This window comes from Esox lucius, chromosome 19, assembly GCF_011004845.1.
Source record: "Esox lucius isolate fEsoLuc1 chromosome 19, fEsoLuc1.pri, whole genome shotgun sequence".
In the NCBI taxonomy this organism is placed as follows: domain Eukaryota; kingdom Metazoa; phylum Chordata; class Actinopteri; order Esociformes; family Esocidae; genus Esox; species Esox lucius.
Genome location: NC_047587.1, coordinates 27,674,151 through 27,692,266, shown reverse-complemented (window position 1 = coordinate 27,692,266; position 18,116 = coordinate 27,674,151). Strand labels below are relative to the sequence as shown.

General features: G+C 41.7%; 1 protein-coding gene across 1 annotated transcript; it reads right to left on the bottom strand.

The window, feature by feature from the left end:
* Positions 1–5,594: 5,594 nt before the first annotated feature.
* On the bottom strand, positions 5,595–17,836 carry si:dkey-246g23.4 (uncharacterized protein LOC559426 homolog). Its single transcript, XM_010884154.4, has 5 exons — positions 17,530–17,836; positions 13,029–13,285; positions 11,254–11,397; positions 10,253–11,122; positions 5,595–8,014 (listed from the first exon to the last, which is right to left on the bottom strand). The coding sequence occupies exons 2-5, from the start codon at positions 13,258–13,260 to the stop codon at positions 7,884–7,886; spliced, it is 1,377 nt and encodes a 458-aa protein (XP_010882456.1). The 5' UTR covers positions 13,261–13,285; positions 17,530–17,836; the 3' UTR covers positions 5,595–7,883.
* Between the last annotated feature and the right edge of the window lie 280 nt (positions 17,837–18,116).

Genomic DNA, 18,116 nt, shown 5'->3' with positions numbered 1-18,116 from the left:
GTTGTGTTTAAAACAATGGCCTTGTGTTTAAAACAATGACCTAGTTTTGTGTTTAAAACCACGACCTTGTGTTGGGTTTAAAACAATGGAAAAAATTCTGAAGATACTGAAAAGTATTTAAAAAGCGCTGTTTTCTTTTTTTCCTGCAATAACATCACACACTGTGGTAATTAGTGGTAGATTTCTTGGCCTATAATTTTCATAGTTTGTCTTGTTTTTCAGCTGCCGCAGGAAGTACATCTTTATAAGAGAGGTGATGTTCGTCTCCCACTTGAGGTCCTGGGCGATGGTGATACCAAGGAACGAAAGGACTCCATAGAGTTGATTCGGGAGCCACTCAGGGCAATGGGGGGAAAGGCAACTGGGCTTCTCCTGAAGTCCACTATCATCTTTAGGGTGTTGAGCTCCAAAGTTGTTCTGACTGCCCCAGGACACCAGATGGCCAATCTCCAATAAAAAAAAAATGTAATGTAATCAGTTACATTATCCGCAAAATATTGTAATCGGATTACAGATCCTTTAGAGAAAAAAAATTGATTACTTTTGGATTACTTCAATTGAAAAATAATAGTTGAGCGAAATAATTATGACACGTTGTATGTTTGAGTTTATTATTTAATGTTATAAAAACATCGTTATTTGAACCAAAATATGAATTGCGCGACTCAGTTGTGTGTGATCATCATGCGCGCAAAGGTGGACGAGTTTAGTAACTGAGGAAGCCCTAGTTTAAATTTCTCCGGTTTTGGTTGGTTGGATTGCTGGTAAAAACAGAGTATATCTTCGATAATATTAGTCATATAAAATTGTATTTAGTTATCTACTCGACGGATAATGCTCAGAACAATGATAGGCAATAGGCCTACCTGGTGTTATATATTTTTCAAGGTTTGTTTGTCAAATGCACCGAACAACACAGCCAGGACGATTTGCACCGATTAACTTTAACAGGAAATGTTTAATAGATTAGGCAACTATTTGTTGGATAGCTGTAACATGGCGCTGCCTTCAAGATAAAACATGGAATTTACCATGACATTTTAAGAGAAAATGTGTGTTGAGAAGCACTCTGCCAAAGGATGATTATTTGCATTTGACGGGGCCACAACAACTCCGTCCATACAGGTAGGCCATGTGATTCTGCTTGCTTTGCATCTCAGATTTATTTTTCCATTGGTTATCATTGGCTGCTGACGTAATTTACTTTAAGCTAAGAGTGCATGCACCCTCAATACCCTTTTCGAGTAATTGCCATTTATTTTTCAACAATGTCTTGAAGCAATTAAAAATATGAATAAAACACAAATATGAATAGGCATCATTAGATTTTGGGTTATGTTAAAAAGATAAAAAGTCAGATTCTGGAAGATATAGGTTTATTGGATTAATTGGAATTACTGAATATCTGACATACCTTTAGCGTGTAATGTAGATATGTAGCCCAATAATATTGAAGTAAAAAACAAGGGTTTAGAAACCCATTTCCAAAGGCACTGTAGCCTACACAACCCATAAGGTAAAATACGAATTTCGTTTTTGACCAGCTATGTAAACTCTAACATTGATTGATCCCGGAAAAGGTGTTCAGTTGGTTATAGGCTATTCCTATTTGTTTTCCAATGCCTCTTAATATGAAAGTAATCTAAAAGTAATTCAAAGTAAATACGTTACTGAGTTTGAGTAATCAAAAAGTTATGTTAGTTATTACAAATGTGGACAGGTAAATTGTAACTGTAACGGATTACATTTAAAAATTAACCTACCCAACCCTTGCCAATCTCTCACCTATAGATGGACTCGTCTCCATCAGAAATAAGTCAGATTAGGCTGGTGTTATCTGCAAACTTTTGACGGAGTGGTGACTGGAGGTGCAGCTGTTGATGTATAGGGAGAATAGTAGCGGGACAGGATGCAGCCTTGAGGGGACCTGTTGCTGATGGTCAGGGGAACAGACAATTGGTTCTCCGTCGTCCACAGACCTGTTGGCTCTGTAGTCTAGTAGAGGCTCTGTGATGGTCTTGAGGTGGGACAGCACAAGAAGCTCAAATTACTTCACAACCACAGAGGTCAGGGCGACGGGTCTGTAGTCATTAAGTTCTGTGATCCTTGACTTCTTGGGGACTCGAATGATGATTGAGGATTTGAAGCAGGCCGGAATGCAGCATGTCTCCAGTGAGTTGTTAAAATGCCAGAAAAACAAAGCAGAAAGTTGACCAAACCTGTATATATAGTTTAGCATTAATGGTGCCTACACAGATGTTCCAGTCACCCATGCCATGTGCACTAATGCACCCCCATACCATCACAGATGCTTGCTTTTGAACTGTGAGCTGATAAGAAGTTGGATGGTCCCTCTCCTCTTTAGCCCGAAGGATGCAGCATCCATGATTCACAAAAATAATTTCAAATTTGGATTTGTCAGACCACTGGACAGTCCACTTCAGCGAAGTCCATCATAAATGTGCTTGTGCCCAGAGATGGTGGCAGCGTTTGTACTGTAAGTCTTGTTTATATGTGGTTTCTTATTTGCATGGTAGAGTTTGAACTTGCATTTGTGGATGCAGCAACATACTGTGTTCACAGAAAATTGTTTTTGCAAGTGTTCCTGAGCTCATGCAATGATTTCCACAACAGAATCGTTTCTGTTTTTAATGTAGTGCTGCCTGAGGGCCCGAAGTTCACGGCCATCCAATATTGGTTTTCAGCTTTGTCCCTTGTACAGAGATTTCTCTGGATTCTGTGAATCTTTTAATGACATTGTGTACTGTAGATGATGACATCCCCAAACTCTTTGCAATTTTACATGGAGAAACGTTATTTGCCTGCACAATCTTTCACAGAGTGGTGAACCCCTCCCCATCTTTACTTCTGAAAAACTCTTTTTATACCCAATCATGTAAAGGACATGTTCCACCATGTGAGATGTTCCACCACGTTATTTTATTTTTTATTATACAACTTTTCCTGTCTATTTCAGTTTTTTCTGCCTCTGTCCCAGCTTTTTGAAACGTGTTGCTGGCATCAATTTCAAAGTAGGCATATATATTTTTTAAACTATAACATTTGTCAGTTTCAACATTTGATATATTGTCTTTTTACTATTTTCTATTGAATATAGGGTTTAATTAGGGTTATTTGCACATCATTGCATTCTATGTTTTTACACTTTACACAGCGTTTTAAATCTATTCCAACAGACTAAGTCTGAATTACTTCCAAAGGTGCTTTCACTAAATATTATCTTAGTGGAGACTCATCCAATTATGATATTGTACAATTCTATGTATTTACACTTATGATTTAAAAATAACTCCTCTTGTGTGTTGGCCTATAGGAAAATAAATCCAAATTTTAATGCATGAAACTCAGAGAATAACATAAAACGTGAAATAAGGTCAAGGGGGTGTGGTGTAGACTTTCTGTACTCACTGTATCTTGATGTCTTATAAAAACAATGAACTCCCTTCTACTCTATTATGGCTCAGCGAATTGGACAACCGCCTACATTTAGAGAGAAATGGGGCTAATCGTGTGTTCTTATTTTTTGGGGGGAGTGTCTTCCGAAACACAAAGCTAGTGGTGTGTCTGAGCAGGGCAGCTGTTTGGAGCCATCAGAGAGGAAGGAAGGTGTAGATTAATAAGATGGGAGTGTATGGGACAGGTGGGGGCAGACAAGACTAAACACATCTGTTTGGCTCCTGTTTCTTGTCATTAGAGCCGTTGCCAGGAATCCTGGGCCCCCAGAAAATATATATACCTGGGCCCCCTCGTTTATTACGATCAATGGGCCCTGCCATGTCATGGGCCCCCGTGAGTCATATCCACCTTTCTCTGCGTTAGCTACGGCCCTTCTCGTCATCACTGCTTCAACAGGCAGCGTGGGAATTTGAACCTAAATGCAAAATAGAAGTATATTAGAGAGAAATAATGATTAACAGACCAGAATATTTGGGTAAATGGGTAAACTGAGAACATTGTTTTTCAACTTTGTTTTCTAAAATGTATTTGGATTCATTGGATGTAATTACCATCACGTTCACACACATTCACCCTGCTCTGCTCCACACGCACTGCTGCCCGTGTGTTTGAATCCCGCAAAATACTCTTACAGCAACAACACGCCTCTCTTTCCTGCCATCACTAAGAATAAAGAATAAATGCCTCAGAAGGCCTCCCCCGCGCAGTTTCCCACTGAATCAAGCTATAGCTGAGTTAGGCTGTAGCTCCTACCTGCTCATCTGGGAGGCTCTTTGTGCTGGTGGCTGCTCGTTATCCTAACCTCCTGCAGAGTGCACTATCACAACCCATTAGGGCTATTTGCCCCTGATCTCCCCCATCAGTGCCGCCCTACCGCCCCCAGAGAGAGAGGGGGCCATCCACACTGGCTGGGGGATTATCCGTTCCCCCTTCTAACCTAGGACTGTATCTACCCCTTTCACCCTCCAACCTGGTGACCCCACTACTCTTTTCCATCTGATCCTATAGAATTCTTTTGGACTTCAAAGGATTTTCTGTCTTCCTGCTTTTGAAGCGTTAAAGCCTGAGGTCGTCATAGAGATGGTTAGAGGACCTAACTGGGAGAAAACATGGTCTAGCATTGATATTGCATTTGAAGGTATCCACACATTTTTTGTCAACTGCGTTGGATTTCTTGGAGAGAACTCCTCCCTGAACTCTTTAGTTTTTACGTTTTAGTAATTTAGCACCCTCTTATCTTGAAGGGCTTATAGTTAATGCATATATTTGAAGATAGCTAGATGGGGTAGTAATCACACTTTACTCAGTGAAGTGGCATAGACGTCATGGATACATTGCCTCAGTGATGCTGGCCATGCAGTCAAAGACACTATAAAAGGAAATACACACAGATATGATGTCTATTCTGGTCATGTGTCCCACATTACCAGTGGATATACACTCCCGGAAAAAATTAAGAGACCACTACACCTTTTTCTTTCCTTTCCTAAAAAGTTGAAAAGGAAGATTTGAGTGAGGAACAGAAGGGTTAAAATTAAGAGACCACTGCAACTTGAAAGCTTCCGATCCTCACTCCAAACTTTCCTTTTCAACTTTTTTGTTGGTGCAGTGGTCTCTTAATTGTTTCCGGAGCTGTATTTGCCCTCTGTATGGGCAAGGCAGGAGGCCTGTAGGAGAGAAACTTCAATTGTCTTACTTTTTATTGTTGTAACTTCACAGGATGTCCTTCAGTAGTAGGCTACACTCAAATGAGATTCCCACAGTCATCTTCATTTGGCTTTTGCTTGTGTACTTGAATGAGGAAAAGTTTTCACATGTGGGACCTTGAAGAGTATAGTCTCACATCAAAATGTCCTTTACCATGCATGCAATACCCTCAAACAAGAAAGGGAGAGGCGGGTTAAGATAGTTTGGACTGGAAAGTGCTCAATAGATGAAACAACCACTTCACAACAGAGAATAGGACTGGGACGGAAATCCTGTGGTAATTTGTTTCTTTGATCTGGTTGTCCTCTGTAGAATATAATAGACGGGCTCTTCACTTGGCAGTCGACCACCTCATGTGCTAACAGTCTTGTGTGTGCATGTCTCTGCGCGCCAGTTTGTGTGTGTGTGTGTGTGTGTATGCCTTGCTCCATGACAGTGTTTGTGGGCGTGTATGTATGTCAACATTCCGTGGCCAGTGTTTATGGAAGTGCAGACATTGGCTAACATCAGTTTATAGTTTATTATTCCGGATTTATGGAAGGTGACATGTTTATTTTTTCTTATTTAAGTTATTCCAGGGGTTCTTTAGAGTTTATTTATATTGGATGTGAATTTTGCACAAATCATTACAGAGCACAGAAAATGGAAAACCCCTTATTTTTCTGGCTTTAAGAATTAAAATGAACAATTGAATTTTGTGAGCCTTTTTAGCAATGTTTCACATCACATAATTGAAGGAACCTTTGAATGTTTATGTTGATATGCTGACTTTGTACATAAAGTACATATCTATTGTAGCATTTCAAATGTTTAGCTTTAAAGGAAATTCCCGCTATTAGAATTGATCATTTACAACGGACAAAATAATATGAATCAATGTCAGCTTCAGCAATAAGAATATTCTGACATGATCCACAATTATGGATTTTAGCCAAAAACTGTTTTAAAATACCTCTAAGCTTCACTAGAGGGAGTAAGTGTTTATGCTATCGAACCAGTCTCAGCTATATGAATGAGCTATCAGATGCTTTTCCAAACCTTTTTGGTTAATATAAAGATGCCTGCCAGTGCTGCGAGAGAGAAAATGGTAATTGTTTTAGCAGACACAGTTTAGAAAATAAATCCGCTCAAGCAGGAATGCAACTGTCAACATAAGTTTGAGTTCATTCTCTGGTACAGCTTTTCCTGTCCTGTTTGTTCAGCATTGCTGGGTTCTTTGACCTTGGCCGAACAAGAGGTTGTCTGACTTGAAAATGGGGTTGTGCTTGGTACGTTTGAAGTATGTTAACACGATGGTCTCCTGTAGCCGCAAAATGTGGTCGTATTAAACAGATGTTGGCAATTTATTAGCTTTCCCCTGGTCAGATGAACTTGTGGAGACCATTTTTATGTCTCTGCTTCCTGGAAGTTAGTGGTAGTTGGATGAGCCATGCTTTCAGGGATTATAATGGCAATTGTTAGCCACTTCAATCAAACTGCAAACAAATAGAAATGGTATCCCCCAGTTCATCTGACTCAGGGACAGATGGTACATGACCGAATTGCTGAAATACCGAAGTATCCCACCTGTTTCCTCTTAACTGGACTCTTCCTTCTATAGTAAAAAAGTGTCTGGCTGAATTCCAATTCACCAAATTGGAGCAAACCCTCAATTAACTTGCTCAGTTGATTTACAGACACAGATGAGACAAATAGCAGATTTAAGTGAACACCTGTTGGATTGTAGACAGTTTAAGCTCGCTGTGAGGAAGTAAAAGTAAGCATGGAGGTCACAGCAATACATACTTTACTTGTCATCATCGAGAATGGGAAGGACTGGCATGTAATACCGACCCTGTACCATTCCAAATTCACTGCTAATGAAGCTGACTTGTCGTGTTCATTCAGAGAATTGAAACTCAGCCAAATTCTCCACCCTCTTAAGAGAGGAGTGCCAGACTGGAACATGGACTTGGTCCATTGGGGGACAGCAGACACCCTATCCAGAAAATGCCTGAAGATCCTTTTCAGACCGACAGACTTGGTAGCCAATTGGTACACATTTGTGCACATGACCACTAAACAAATTTAATCTGATATAATTTTGTTTCCATTCTCAATAAAGAACAGTAGCAACAATTTTGTAATGGCAACCATTTTATAGGCCCTAACAGAAGCTACCTCCATTGTGGTTTGTTTAACAAAACGCCAACGGAAAATAAAACTGTGTTTTGGATTCAAAAGGTAATATGTCTGGTTTAGGAGATTGTGTACATTATACTGAAGAAGATTAGCCATTTTTGTTCAGTTTTGAAGCATGTATCTTATCAAAACTGGTAAAACATTTTTAGGCCGTCTAGTTTATTGTCTTCTCCAGTGTGGACAACATAGTTTGAGAACTAATTAAACAGGCAGCTTTCTACTAAAGAGACATGGTTGCAGCCTATGGTTGTAGCCTGGAGAAAAACAACAGTGTTTTTGTTCAAGCTGGTAAGCTAAAGACTTCTTTTACATCTTTTACATATTTCTCCTAACCTAATCATCAAATTCCTCAACATTCATTTCCACCTTTGAAATGACGAATGCAACGTGAACTCATTTCTAGGGTTTCAGGATCACTATGGCTCATTGTGGCTGCGACCAATTGCCAGTCTGTATGGTCCTATTGGCTATCAAATGTCCAGTTCCCCAGCCCTCTCCTCTGGGTTTTCGTAGGAGAATCACGTCACTTCCTGCTGACCTCTTCGGTTCATCAGGTGCAGCAGGAGCAGGAAGAGGGCAGAGACAATGAGAGCTACGCCGGCCATGAGGAAACCTGTCCCGTAGTCACTCATCTTGTCTATGAAGAATCCTGGGTGAGTAAAGATGAGACATCATTATTACTATGTCCATCATGCATAAACAAGAGCACGGTTTCTCAAACTTGGTCCTGGGGCCTTCTATGAGTGCACTTTAGTTTTTTTCCCCCTAGTACTACACATTTGACTAATCAAAAAACTTGAATAATTTAACACAGAGAACCCTACACTACATCCATCTTTGATAATATGCTGTATTTTGTAATTGGTATTTTGTTCTCCCCAAGAATTGACTAGAATATCCACACACAAAACTGTTTCAGAACGCCACAGGCCAACCCATATCTTGCTTACAATCAACAATCTTACAATCAAGAAAATAGTTTTATCCTAATGGCCTTATAAAAAAAACTTGAAACAGAATTTGGAGATAGGATATTTTGATTCTAAGCTAATTCAAATAGCTTTGACTTTGTTGATAATGTTTCCTGTTAAGCCCTCCTCTCTTTCTTTCTCTTCCTCCATATCTCTGGAATTGGAGGGAAAGTGCAAGGGATACTTAGAAGAAAAAAAAGTGAAACTTAGACCCTGGCTGAGAAACAATGTCTTACAAACTCAATCAAGCTCTTGTCAATAGACTTGGCCTATATCTTATTTACAATGCAATTACATGCAAATCGTTATGGTAGAGGAAGGATTTACATTCCACCAAGGCAGATGTCCAAATTGAAATCTAGCCACTTTAACAACTTGAATAGTATAGTATCTCTTTCCTGTTACTGATGGGAAAACAAAATCAATTGTGTTTGGGGATAGCAACAATTAAAGTCATGTTTGTTCTTTGGCGAGCAGACTTGAGTTTGATATAAACGTTTTTTTCCATTTGACTTGTATTGGATGAGGTTGGACTCTTCCTGGCACACACCGAACTGTATGGTGCCAAGTCTTGATTTGGCAGAGTATGTTCACTGCAATTGTTTAAAGATAGTGTGGCCACATCATACCACCTAAGTAGTCAACCCTGAATGCTATGGTTATCAGAGCTATTCAGAGGGCGGTGTGATGAGCTATTGTACTGCTGGTATTCCTCCAGAATGTTATATTGTGTTTTTGACATTGTGATCCACTAAAAGCAAACTTATAAGAATGTGTAGTTTTGTGTAGTTCACTTGGTCTATGGAAAAATCATAGTCTGAAACATATTCAGACAAAGAGGTGGAGCAGAGCGTGTGTGTTAGAAGAGGACATGATTGGTGAGGAAAGCCATCCCAGAAAAATATATTAATCATGGGACCAGTAGCCCATGAAATTAACACAACTGTAAAGCTCAATGACATACAGTATATCTGTACACCCTCTCTGAATACAGGGTCTCTATATTTATAGTAAATGCCCAACTCTATTGTAGGATGACCATTCAAAGTCAGATATGCTTCTCTTGATGGTTAGCTACAAAAGGTGATGCTCATTTAAAACCATAACATAGTTACAATAATTACTGCAGTTCCTTACTTGATTCAAACCATATTTTCTCTCAAATCTATGGTATCCAATTGTACGGTAATGAGGTATGACACTGTGGGGGAGGGTAAGCTCTCAATGCGCCCACACCTGAATACACTCAATGCCTTTCAAGAAGAACCAACGAACATGAACAGCGTGTTGTACCTCAGTCTGTCCTTCAGAGGATGGTTAACACAATCAATAACAACTAGCTAACGAGTCCTGACAAAATGGAACGCTTTCTTTTACCTCGTAATGCTCTGAGGCTTTTCTACTGGTTTCCTTCCTCCAAATTGAACCAGTCCGGGCGATGCTGTCCTGTGTCTTCCAGGGCGCCCAACAATAAAAATCCTTAATAAAAAGAGCCTGTAGTGTGTTGTACCAGCTGACAGTTACAAGCTTGTCTCTTGTCAGCTGCTCTTGAAGATCAAGATATGATCACTTCGGAAACATTCCCTACTAACCCCGTGTTGCATTTTGTCCCACTGTCAACCAGAGATTCAGGTGAAAACCAATGCACAGCAGGAAGTGCTTGATCGCCTGTCTACCTCACCAATTTGCTGGCTTGAACCCAGGCTGCAATAACCTAGCAGACCCCTGAACTATTCCAAAGGCCAAGGTCACATTTCCTAAATGTTCTATTTGCACATATATTTTGGGCGTTATGGACCTCTGGACTAACCTAGGCCGCAAGGTCAACCTTTTCTCTAACTGAAAGCCTTTTGGAATGATACTACCAGAGACAGTGTACCAGAGAACACCCCTGAGCTCATGGTGGAGGGGCTGACCTGCAATGGGCGGCCCCAGGAGACCCCCGCAGCTACGGATGAGCATGAAGAAGCCGAGGGCGCTTCCCAGCCGCTGTATGCCCACGACCTCAGCCAGCACGGTGATGTGGACGGACACGGTGGCCCCAAACGCCAGGCCGTAGGCGGCGCTGAAAGCGGCCAGCTCGGGGAAGGAGGAGGCCAGGGGACACAGCATCAGGACCAGACCCAGCAGGATGACCGTGGCGGTCAGCTGCTGCACCGTCTCCACCAGCCGCAAGTTGGCCAGCCAGCCGAAGAACAACCGACCCGTCAGGTCCAGAGCCGCTGAGATGGACATGAGGGCCGCCGCTTGGTACTCCTCCACCCCGCGGCTCCGGGCGTAGGGCACTAAGAAGAGGGCTGGGGCGAAGAACCCGAGGGCAGCAAACACCCCGAACATGGAGTAGACCACGAAGCGGAGGTCGCTGATGAGCGTGTAGTCCACATAGCGGAGGACTTTGCTCTGTAGCTCAGCCCTTCTGGCCTTCTGGTCCTGGTTTTTCGCTATATCCTTGTCTGTCCTGCAAGGGCTCGCTTTAGTCGGGGGCAAGGTATCCAGCACCGGGTCCCCTTTCTCCTTGTCGACCTCCCAGGGAGGCGACCTACCGAGGGTGTTGAGGGGCCGTAGTAACCCGCCACAGACACACAGGTTGAGCTGCAGGCCCCCCAGCACCAGCATGGCCCCCCTCCAGGAGTAGAGATCCACCAGCAGCTGGAACAGGGGGGTCAGTAGGAAAGTGAGGATGCACTCTCCTGCACTCGCCAGTGCGTTGGCCAAAGGCCTCCTCTGCTCGAAATACAATCCCAGCATGGTCACAGTGGGCGTCCATGTCAGGGCATAGCCAAAACCTGCCGGTGAAAGGTGGAGCGGTGAGGAGAACGTACGAACTGACGGAATCATTTACAAATTCAAAGAAAGAGATCTGGATTTCATTAGTAGTATTTTGGTGAGCTTGTGAATGTATATACAACCCACTTACCGGTTAGGAGCCCTACAGAAATGTAGAGTTGAACCAGGTTCTGGGAGTAAGACCCGGCCACCAAGCCCACACTGCTTAGTAGACCCCCTATCATGACCACAGCCCGGTGGCCCAAGCGAGCACTAAGGGCAGACCCCAAGGGGGCTGAACGGGGAAACACAGGGGCGACTGAGACAGATGGAGCATGGCAAACCTGTGGAAGTCTTAACGCAGCAAAGATGTTTGAGGCGAGACTGCTTTTTCAATGGTGATCACATATCCATATTCGATTGAACTAGTGAACTAACTACGAGGGTAATAAACTGATGTTTTGCTCATCAACGCATCTTTTATGTTCATGAAAAATGCTGTTTTCTTTTAGTATTTACATTGTCGACCAATCTTTTGACATCAGCAGTGGTCACTAAGCGCTATAGACATACCTATCATTAACCTCCAAATAACAACAATGCAGTAACTAGGAAAAACACCAGGAACCAATGTAAAAACCTTGAAAGCAGCCAGTCTCCGAGGGTTGTCCTGGAGATTTTGAGAGCACATGATCAATATTCAAGATGTTCAAACATTCATAAGTGAACAGCAGGGTCAAGCAATAACCACAATGGTTACAGCAATAATTTAAAACCTCAGGAGTCAATATCAGTTGGCTTTTCACCTGGGAGGGAGACTGGCGGGGAAATAGATAGACAGAGACATGGATAGACAGACAGAGACATGGATAGACAGACAGAGACATGGATAGACAGACAGAGACATGGATAGACAGACAGAGACATGGATAGACAGACAGAGACATGGATAGACAGACAGAGACATGGATAGACAGACAGAGACATGGATAGACAGACACAGACATGGATAGACAGACAGAGACATGGATAGATAGACAGAGAAATGGATAGACAGACAGAGACATGGATAGACAGACAGAGACATGGATAGACAGACAGAGACAAGACAGAGACATAGGTAGGCAGAGAGAGACAAGACAGAGACATAGGTAGGCAGAGAGAGACAAGACAGAGACATAGGTAGGCAGAGACATAGTTAGACAAACGAAGACATAGACAGATAGAGACATAGATAGACATAGACAAGACAGACATATTTAGGCAGAGACATAGATAGACAGACAGAGACATATAGAGTGACAGACAGAGAGAGAGAGAGAGAGAGAGAGAAATCGAGAGAGAACAGCCAGGTCTGAGAAATGGTAGAGCAGGTCAGGGTTACATAGATGTGGGCAAAACAGGTTGGGCAGCATGACCGGGTGGACTGCGGACAGGCCAGGGACAGTCAGGAGTCATCGGTTCAGGTAGACCTGAGACATCAACAATATTTTCTGGCTTCAGTGGCATCAGTTATACACTTGGATGCTCAGATAAAATCATACGAGCTTCCAAACCTATGAGCTTCCATTCTGATGCTCAGGATAAAATCGATGAGCATCCAAAAAAACAACACACTTGGAAATACTGTGTAATGACAGTTCCATCCACATGGAAATGTATGGACCTCCCATAAATTCAACCATGATCTCCTGTAGGTTATCCATCATCAACCTACAGCTTACTGCTGCTTCCAACCATATACTGACATCTGGTGGCCAATATCTCAGAAATCTGACAAAAAAACTATATAAATTGTAAAAGAAAGGTTTCGGTTTTCACAGTAGAACCTTCAACTGGATCCTCTATTTCCTCACACAGATTTCAAAAGACACTCAGATTTCATTGGACAAACGATGTTACAACAACTTCTGACCAGGTTCTCACCTACACAGTGAATAGTTCCGACTGCGATGGATGTAATCCACGAGGTTCCTGTGGCTGTTGTCTCAAAGTATTTATGTATCTCCACATAAAACACTCCGAAGGACTTTATCACCCCAAATGTCAGTCCAAAGACCAGGAAGCAGGCCACCAGGATGAACCATCCGTAGCCTCCATCCGGGGGGCCCACCACTGGCTGCACCCGGTCTGCCCGAATCTTCACTGGGGAGTCCATCTTAACCTCAGGCTAACAGGATCATCTGTGGTCAGATACTTCAGATTAAATCATATTTCACAATCATCTATGGTCAGATATAGAACATCAGATTAAGTTGTATATCACAATCATCTGTGGTCAGATACATCAGATTAAATCATATTTCACAATCATCTATGGTCAGATATAGAACATCAGATTAAGTTGTATATCACAATCATCTGTGGTCAGATACATCAGATTAAATCATATTTCACAATCATCTATGGTCAGATATAGAACATCAGATTAAGTTGTATATCACAATCATCTGTGGTCAGATACATCAGATTAAATCATGTCATGTTATAATGACCACACCCAGCCTACCCCTTTCAGAGATGATATGACTCCAGTAAGACAGGACAGTGATCTCAGTGCTACCATACAGATAACTTTACCCTCAGATGAATCACTTATTGCAACACAATAACAAGACATAAATTAATCATTACCACACTGTCGGTTGTGTAATTATCAGTTTTGTTGTTGAAAGTCCCACACAGTCATCCCCATTCCCATGACTTGCTAATCACCCATCCATTTTCTGTATTCCAGATAAAAATTGTCAGAATTCTAGAAACAGTTTTTCTCTTGTCTGTTAGTAAGGACGTAAAGACATGCTGAGAGGGCAGAAAGTACAACATTTACTGATAGTTTTATCTAACATCTGTCAAGTCATGTGTACTGAATGTACTGAAGTCATGTGTACTGAATGTTGCAGGCAATTTCATTCGAGAATATATCCAATCCTATCATACATCACAATGTAATACTGATGATCTGTCGGTCCTTCTGCTTTGTTATCATCACAGTGCAGTAAAAAAACTAGGTATTCCTATTTTACATATTTTTCCAAACTATGCAGTTGAAATAATGCTTTGACATTTTTTATTGGATGACAAGCTGATGAGCTGTTTGAAAATATTGCCAGAAATTTGATCTTGTTTTCACTCTCAATTCTAAACCAGCTGGATGATGCAGGAGTGTCATCAAGCCAAACTCTGACCTGTATAAAAGACACCTGCCCACACACTCAATCAAACAGACTCCAACCTCTCCACAATGGCCAAGACCAGAGAGCTGTGTAAGGACATCAGGGATACAATTGTAGACCTGCACAAGGCTGGGATGAGCTACAGGACAATAGGCAAGCAGCTTGGTGAGAAGGCAACAACTGTTGGCGCAATTATTATAAAATGGAAGAAGTTCAAGATGACGTTCAATCTCCCTCGGTCTGGGGCTCCATGCAAGATCTCACCTCGTGGGGCATCAATGATCATGAGGAAGGTGAGGGATCAGCCCAGAACTACATGGCAGGACCTGGTCAATGACCTGAAGAGAGCTGGGACCACAGTCTTAAAGAAAACCATTAGTAACACACTACGCTGTCATGGATTAAAATCCTGCAGCGCATGCAAGGTCCCCCTGCTCCAGGCCCGTCTGAAGTTTGCCAATGACCATCTGGATGATCCAGAGGAGGAATGGGAGAAGGTCATGTGGTCTGAAGAGACAAAAATATAGCTTTTTGGTCTAAACTCCACTCGCCGTGTTTGGAGGAAGAAGAATGAGTACAACCCCAAAAACACCATCCCAACCGTGAAGCATGGAGGTGGAAACATTCTTTGGGGATGCTATTCTGCAAAGGGGACAGGACTACTGCACCGTATTGAGGGGAGGATGGATGGGGCCATGTATCACGAGATCTTGGCCAACAACCTCCTTCCCTCAGTAAGAGCATTGAAGATGGGTCGTGGCTGGGTCTTCCAGCATGACAACGACCCGAAACACACAGCCAGGGCAACTAAGGAGTGGCTCCGTAAGAAGCATATCAAGGTCCAGGAGTGGCCTAGCCAGTCTCCAGACCTGAACCAATAGTAAATCTTTGGAGGGAGCTGAAAGTCTGTATTGCCCAGGGACAGCCCTGAAACCTGAAGGATCTGGAGGTCTGTATGGAGGAGTGGGCCAAAATCCCTGCTGCAGTGTGTGCAAACCTGGTCAAGAACAACAGGAAACGTATGATCTCTGTAATTGAAAACAAAGGTTTCTGTACCAAATATTAAATTCTGCTTATCTGATGTATCACATACTTATGTCATGCAATAAAATGCAAATTAATTATAAAAAAATCATACAATGTGATTTTCTGGATTTTTGTTTTAGATTCTGTCATTCACAGTTTAAGAGTACCTATGATAAAAATGACAGACCTCTACATGCTTTGTAAGTGGGAAAACCTACAAAATTGGCAGTGTATCAAATACTGGTTCTCCCCACTGTACATAGAGGATAATGTCATGCACATATCAAGAAATTTCATTTAGGGCATCTTTAGTGTGGATTGCAATGTGTTGTCTGATGGATTAGGTGAAACAAATTAAGGCAACAGTGAATCTTTATAGTTTATTATGGTTAAATCAAGGCAAAAGGTGATAAAGATTCACAAAAAAGAAAGTGTTATTGTAATGTGAAATAAGACAAAGTTAAATGTTTAATAAATTATTCCAATTATTAATAAATAACATGAGGTTTATTTAAACCCTTATCGATTCTTATTAACCAAATCAAATGAAGTTATTTCTCATTAATGTATTCATATTATATATGTTTGCATATGTGTATATATATTTATATTAATGTATGCATATTGTATACACCGATCAGCCATAACATTATGACCACCTGCCTAATACTGTGTAGGTCCCCCTTTTGCCGCCAAAACCGCCCTGACCCGTCGAAACATGGACTCCACTAGACCTCTGAAGGTGTGCTGTGGTATCTGGCACCAAGATGTTAGCAGCAAATCCTTTAAGTCCTGTAAGTTGCGAGGTGGGGCCTCCATGGATCAAACCTGTTGGCCCGGTACATCCCATAGACACTTGATTGGATTGTGACTCTGAACTCGTTGTTGTGTTCCTCAAAAAATTCCTGAAGCAGAAGCCAACTTCTTCCGTTGCTCCTTGGTCCAGTTCTGATGCTCACGTGCCCATTGTAGGCGCTTTTGGCAGTGGACAGGAGTCAGCATGGGCACCCTGACTGGTCTGTGACTACGCAGCCTCATACGCAAAAAACTGTGATGCACTGTGTGTTCTGACACCTTTCTATCAGTACCAGCATACATTTTTTCAGCAGTGTGTGCTACAGTAGCTTGTCTGTTGGATTGGACCACACGGGCCAGTCTTCGCTCCCCATGTGCATCAATGAGTCTTGGCCGCCCATGACCCTGTCGCTGGTTCACCACTTTTCCTTCCCTGGACCACTTTTGATAGGTGCTGACCACTGCAGACCGGGAACATCCCACAAAGACTGCAGTTTTGGAGATGCTCTGACCCAGTCATCTAGCCATCACAATTTAGCGCTTGTCAAAGTCGCTCAAGTCCTTATGCTTGGCCATTTTTCCTACTTCTAACATATCAATTTTGAGAACAGATTATTCCCTTGCTAATATATCCCACCCACTGACAGGTGCCGTAATATGGAGATAATCAGTGTTATTCACAGCACCTGTCAGAGGTCGTAATGTTATGGCTGAATGATGTGTGTTTGTATATGTATATTTTAAGTTAATTAGAATCATTAGGTCTCTCCATGCTTGGGTTTGCTGTACAATGAGAGATGTAAAAACTTTTGGTTTTTTACATGATCAAGGTTTGTTGTGTCCTAGTATACCTACTTTCAATAGTATGTACACTGAGTTTCTAAAAAGGTTTTAGTGGCCCCCTGATAGCTGTTGTCCCTAATATTCCACTGATGTTGTTTATGCTTGGAATGAGTCTTGAACACTAGAACTAAAATAAAAAGGAAGCCTTAAAAGCCTTTAAGTAAAGAAAACAATTGATACTTTAGAATAAGCTGTAAATACTTATCCTGAATTTGAGTTTGATTCATGAGGAAGACAGGAAGCAGTGATTGAACTTAAATTATGTACAATCAATGGTAATGTTTTCATGCACTGATCTAGCTTAATCAAAATATCATCCAATTTGATAAAACATTTCTGAGTTCCTCTTTTCACAACCTTTAAATAATTTGAAGATTTGTGAAGAGGCATCATCAACAAAGCATTATTATTCCCATCTGAAATTGCTGCAGCAGTGCACCCCAGATATATTGTCAGAAATATATATCTACATGTGCATCCACAGGTAAAACAGGTTTTATGAGGGAACTTACTCTGTCCAAGTATGAAGTAAACATTTCTTTGTGTTACTTCCGTGGTACAGTGATAGAGTTATATAGATGGATTACCTGTCGTGGTAGTCTGTTGAGTGGTTGGATCAGTCAGTCCTGGGGGGCAAGAGTCACAGGGTGAGGTGATATGGAGTTCAAGAGGTCTCACTGACACCATAACAGATTCCAAATAAACTCTCCTTCTGAATATAATCCTCTGCGGTGTCCTGAACAACTAGACGTTAACAGGTCCTTGCTACATCTTCATTTTCTTCTAAATCAGTGTAGCCAGTTAAGCCAGGAAACCCGAGTGGTAATTGATCAGCAGCGCATAAGCTGATGCAGGATCGCTCTTATCAGGTCAGATTGCAACCTGTCTATATTACCGTCAGGTGACTCACTCAGTCGGTTGTTGAATTTGTAATAACATGCAGGTGCACACCCACCAACCCAACCCCTGCCTTCACCTGTTCGATTCTGTGTTCCTTGTGGCGGCAGGCAATTCTTAGGAAATTGTAATGTAGGAAATTGCTAATAGGTGTTACTTTTATGCATGCTACACAGGTCAGAGAGAAAGTGAGTGTGCATGTTGAGTTTGTTGGTAACACTTTGTATTTTCTTCACTAGAATATCTATATACTACATATTAATTATTGGAATAATTC

Coding starts and splice junctions, on each gene's coding strand:
- si:dkey-246g23.4 (XM_010884154.4), bottom strand. CDS start 13,260: ATGGACTCCCCAGTGAAGATTCGGGCAGACCGGGTGCAGCCAGTGGTG. Junction 11,398..13,028: donor CGGAACTATTCACTGTGTAG/GTGAGAACCTGG, acceptor TTCCCCGTTCAG/CCCCCTTGGGGTCTGCCCTT. Junction 8,015..10,252: donor CCTGGGGCCGCCCATTGCAG/GTCAGCCCCTCC, acceptor TTACTCACCCAG/GATTCTTCATAGACAAGATG.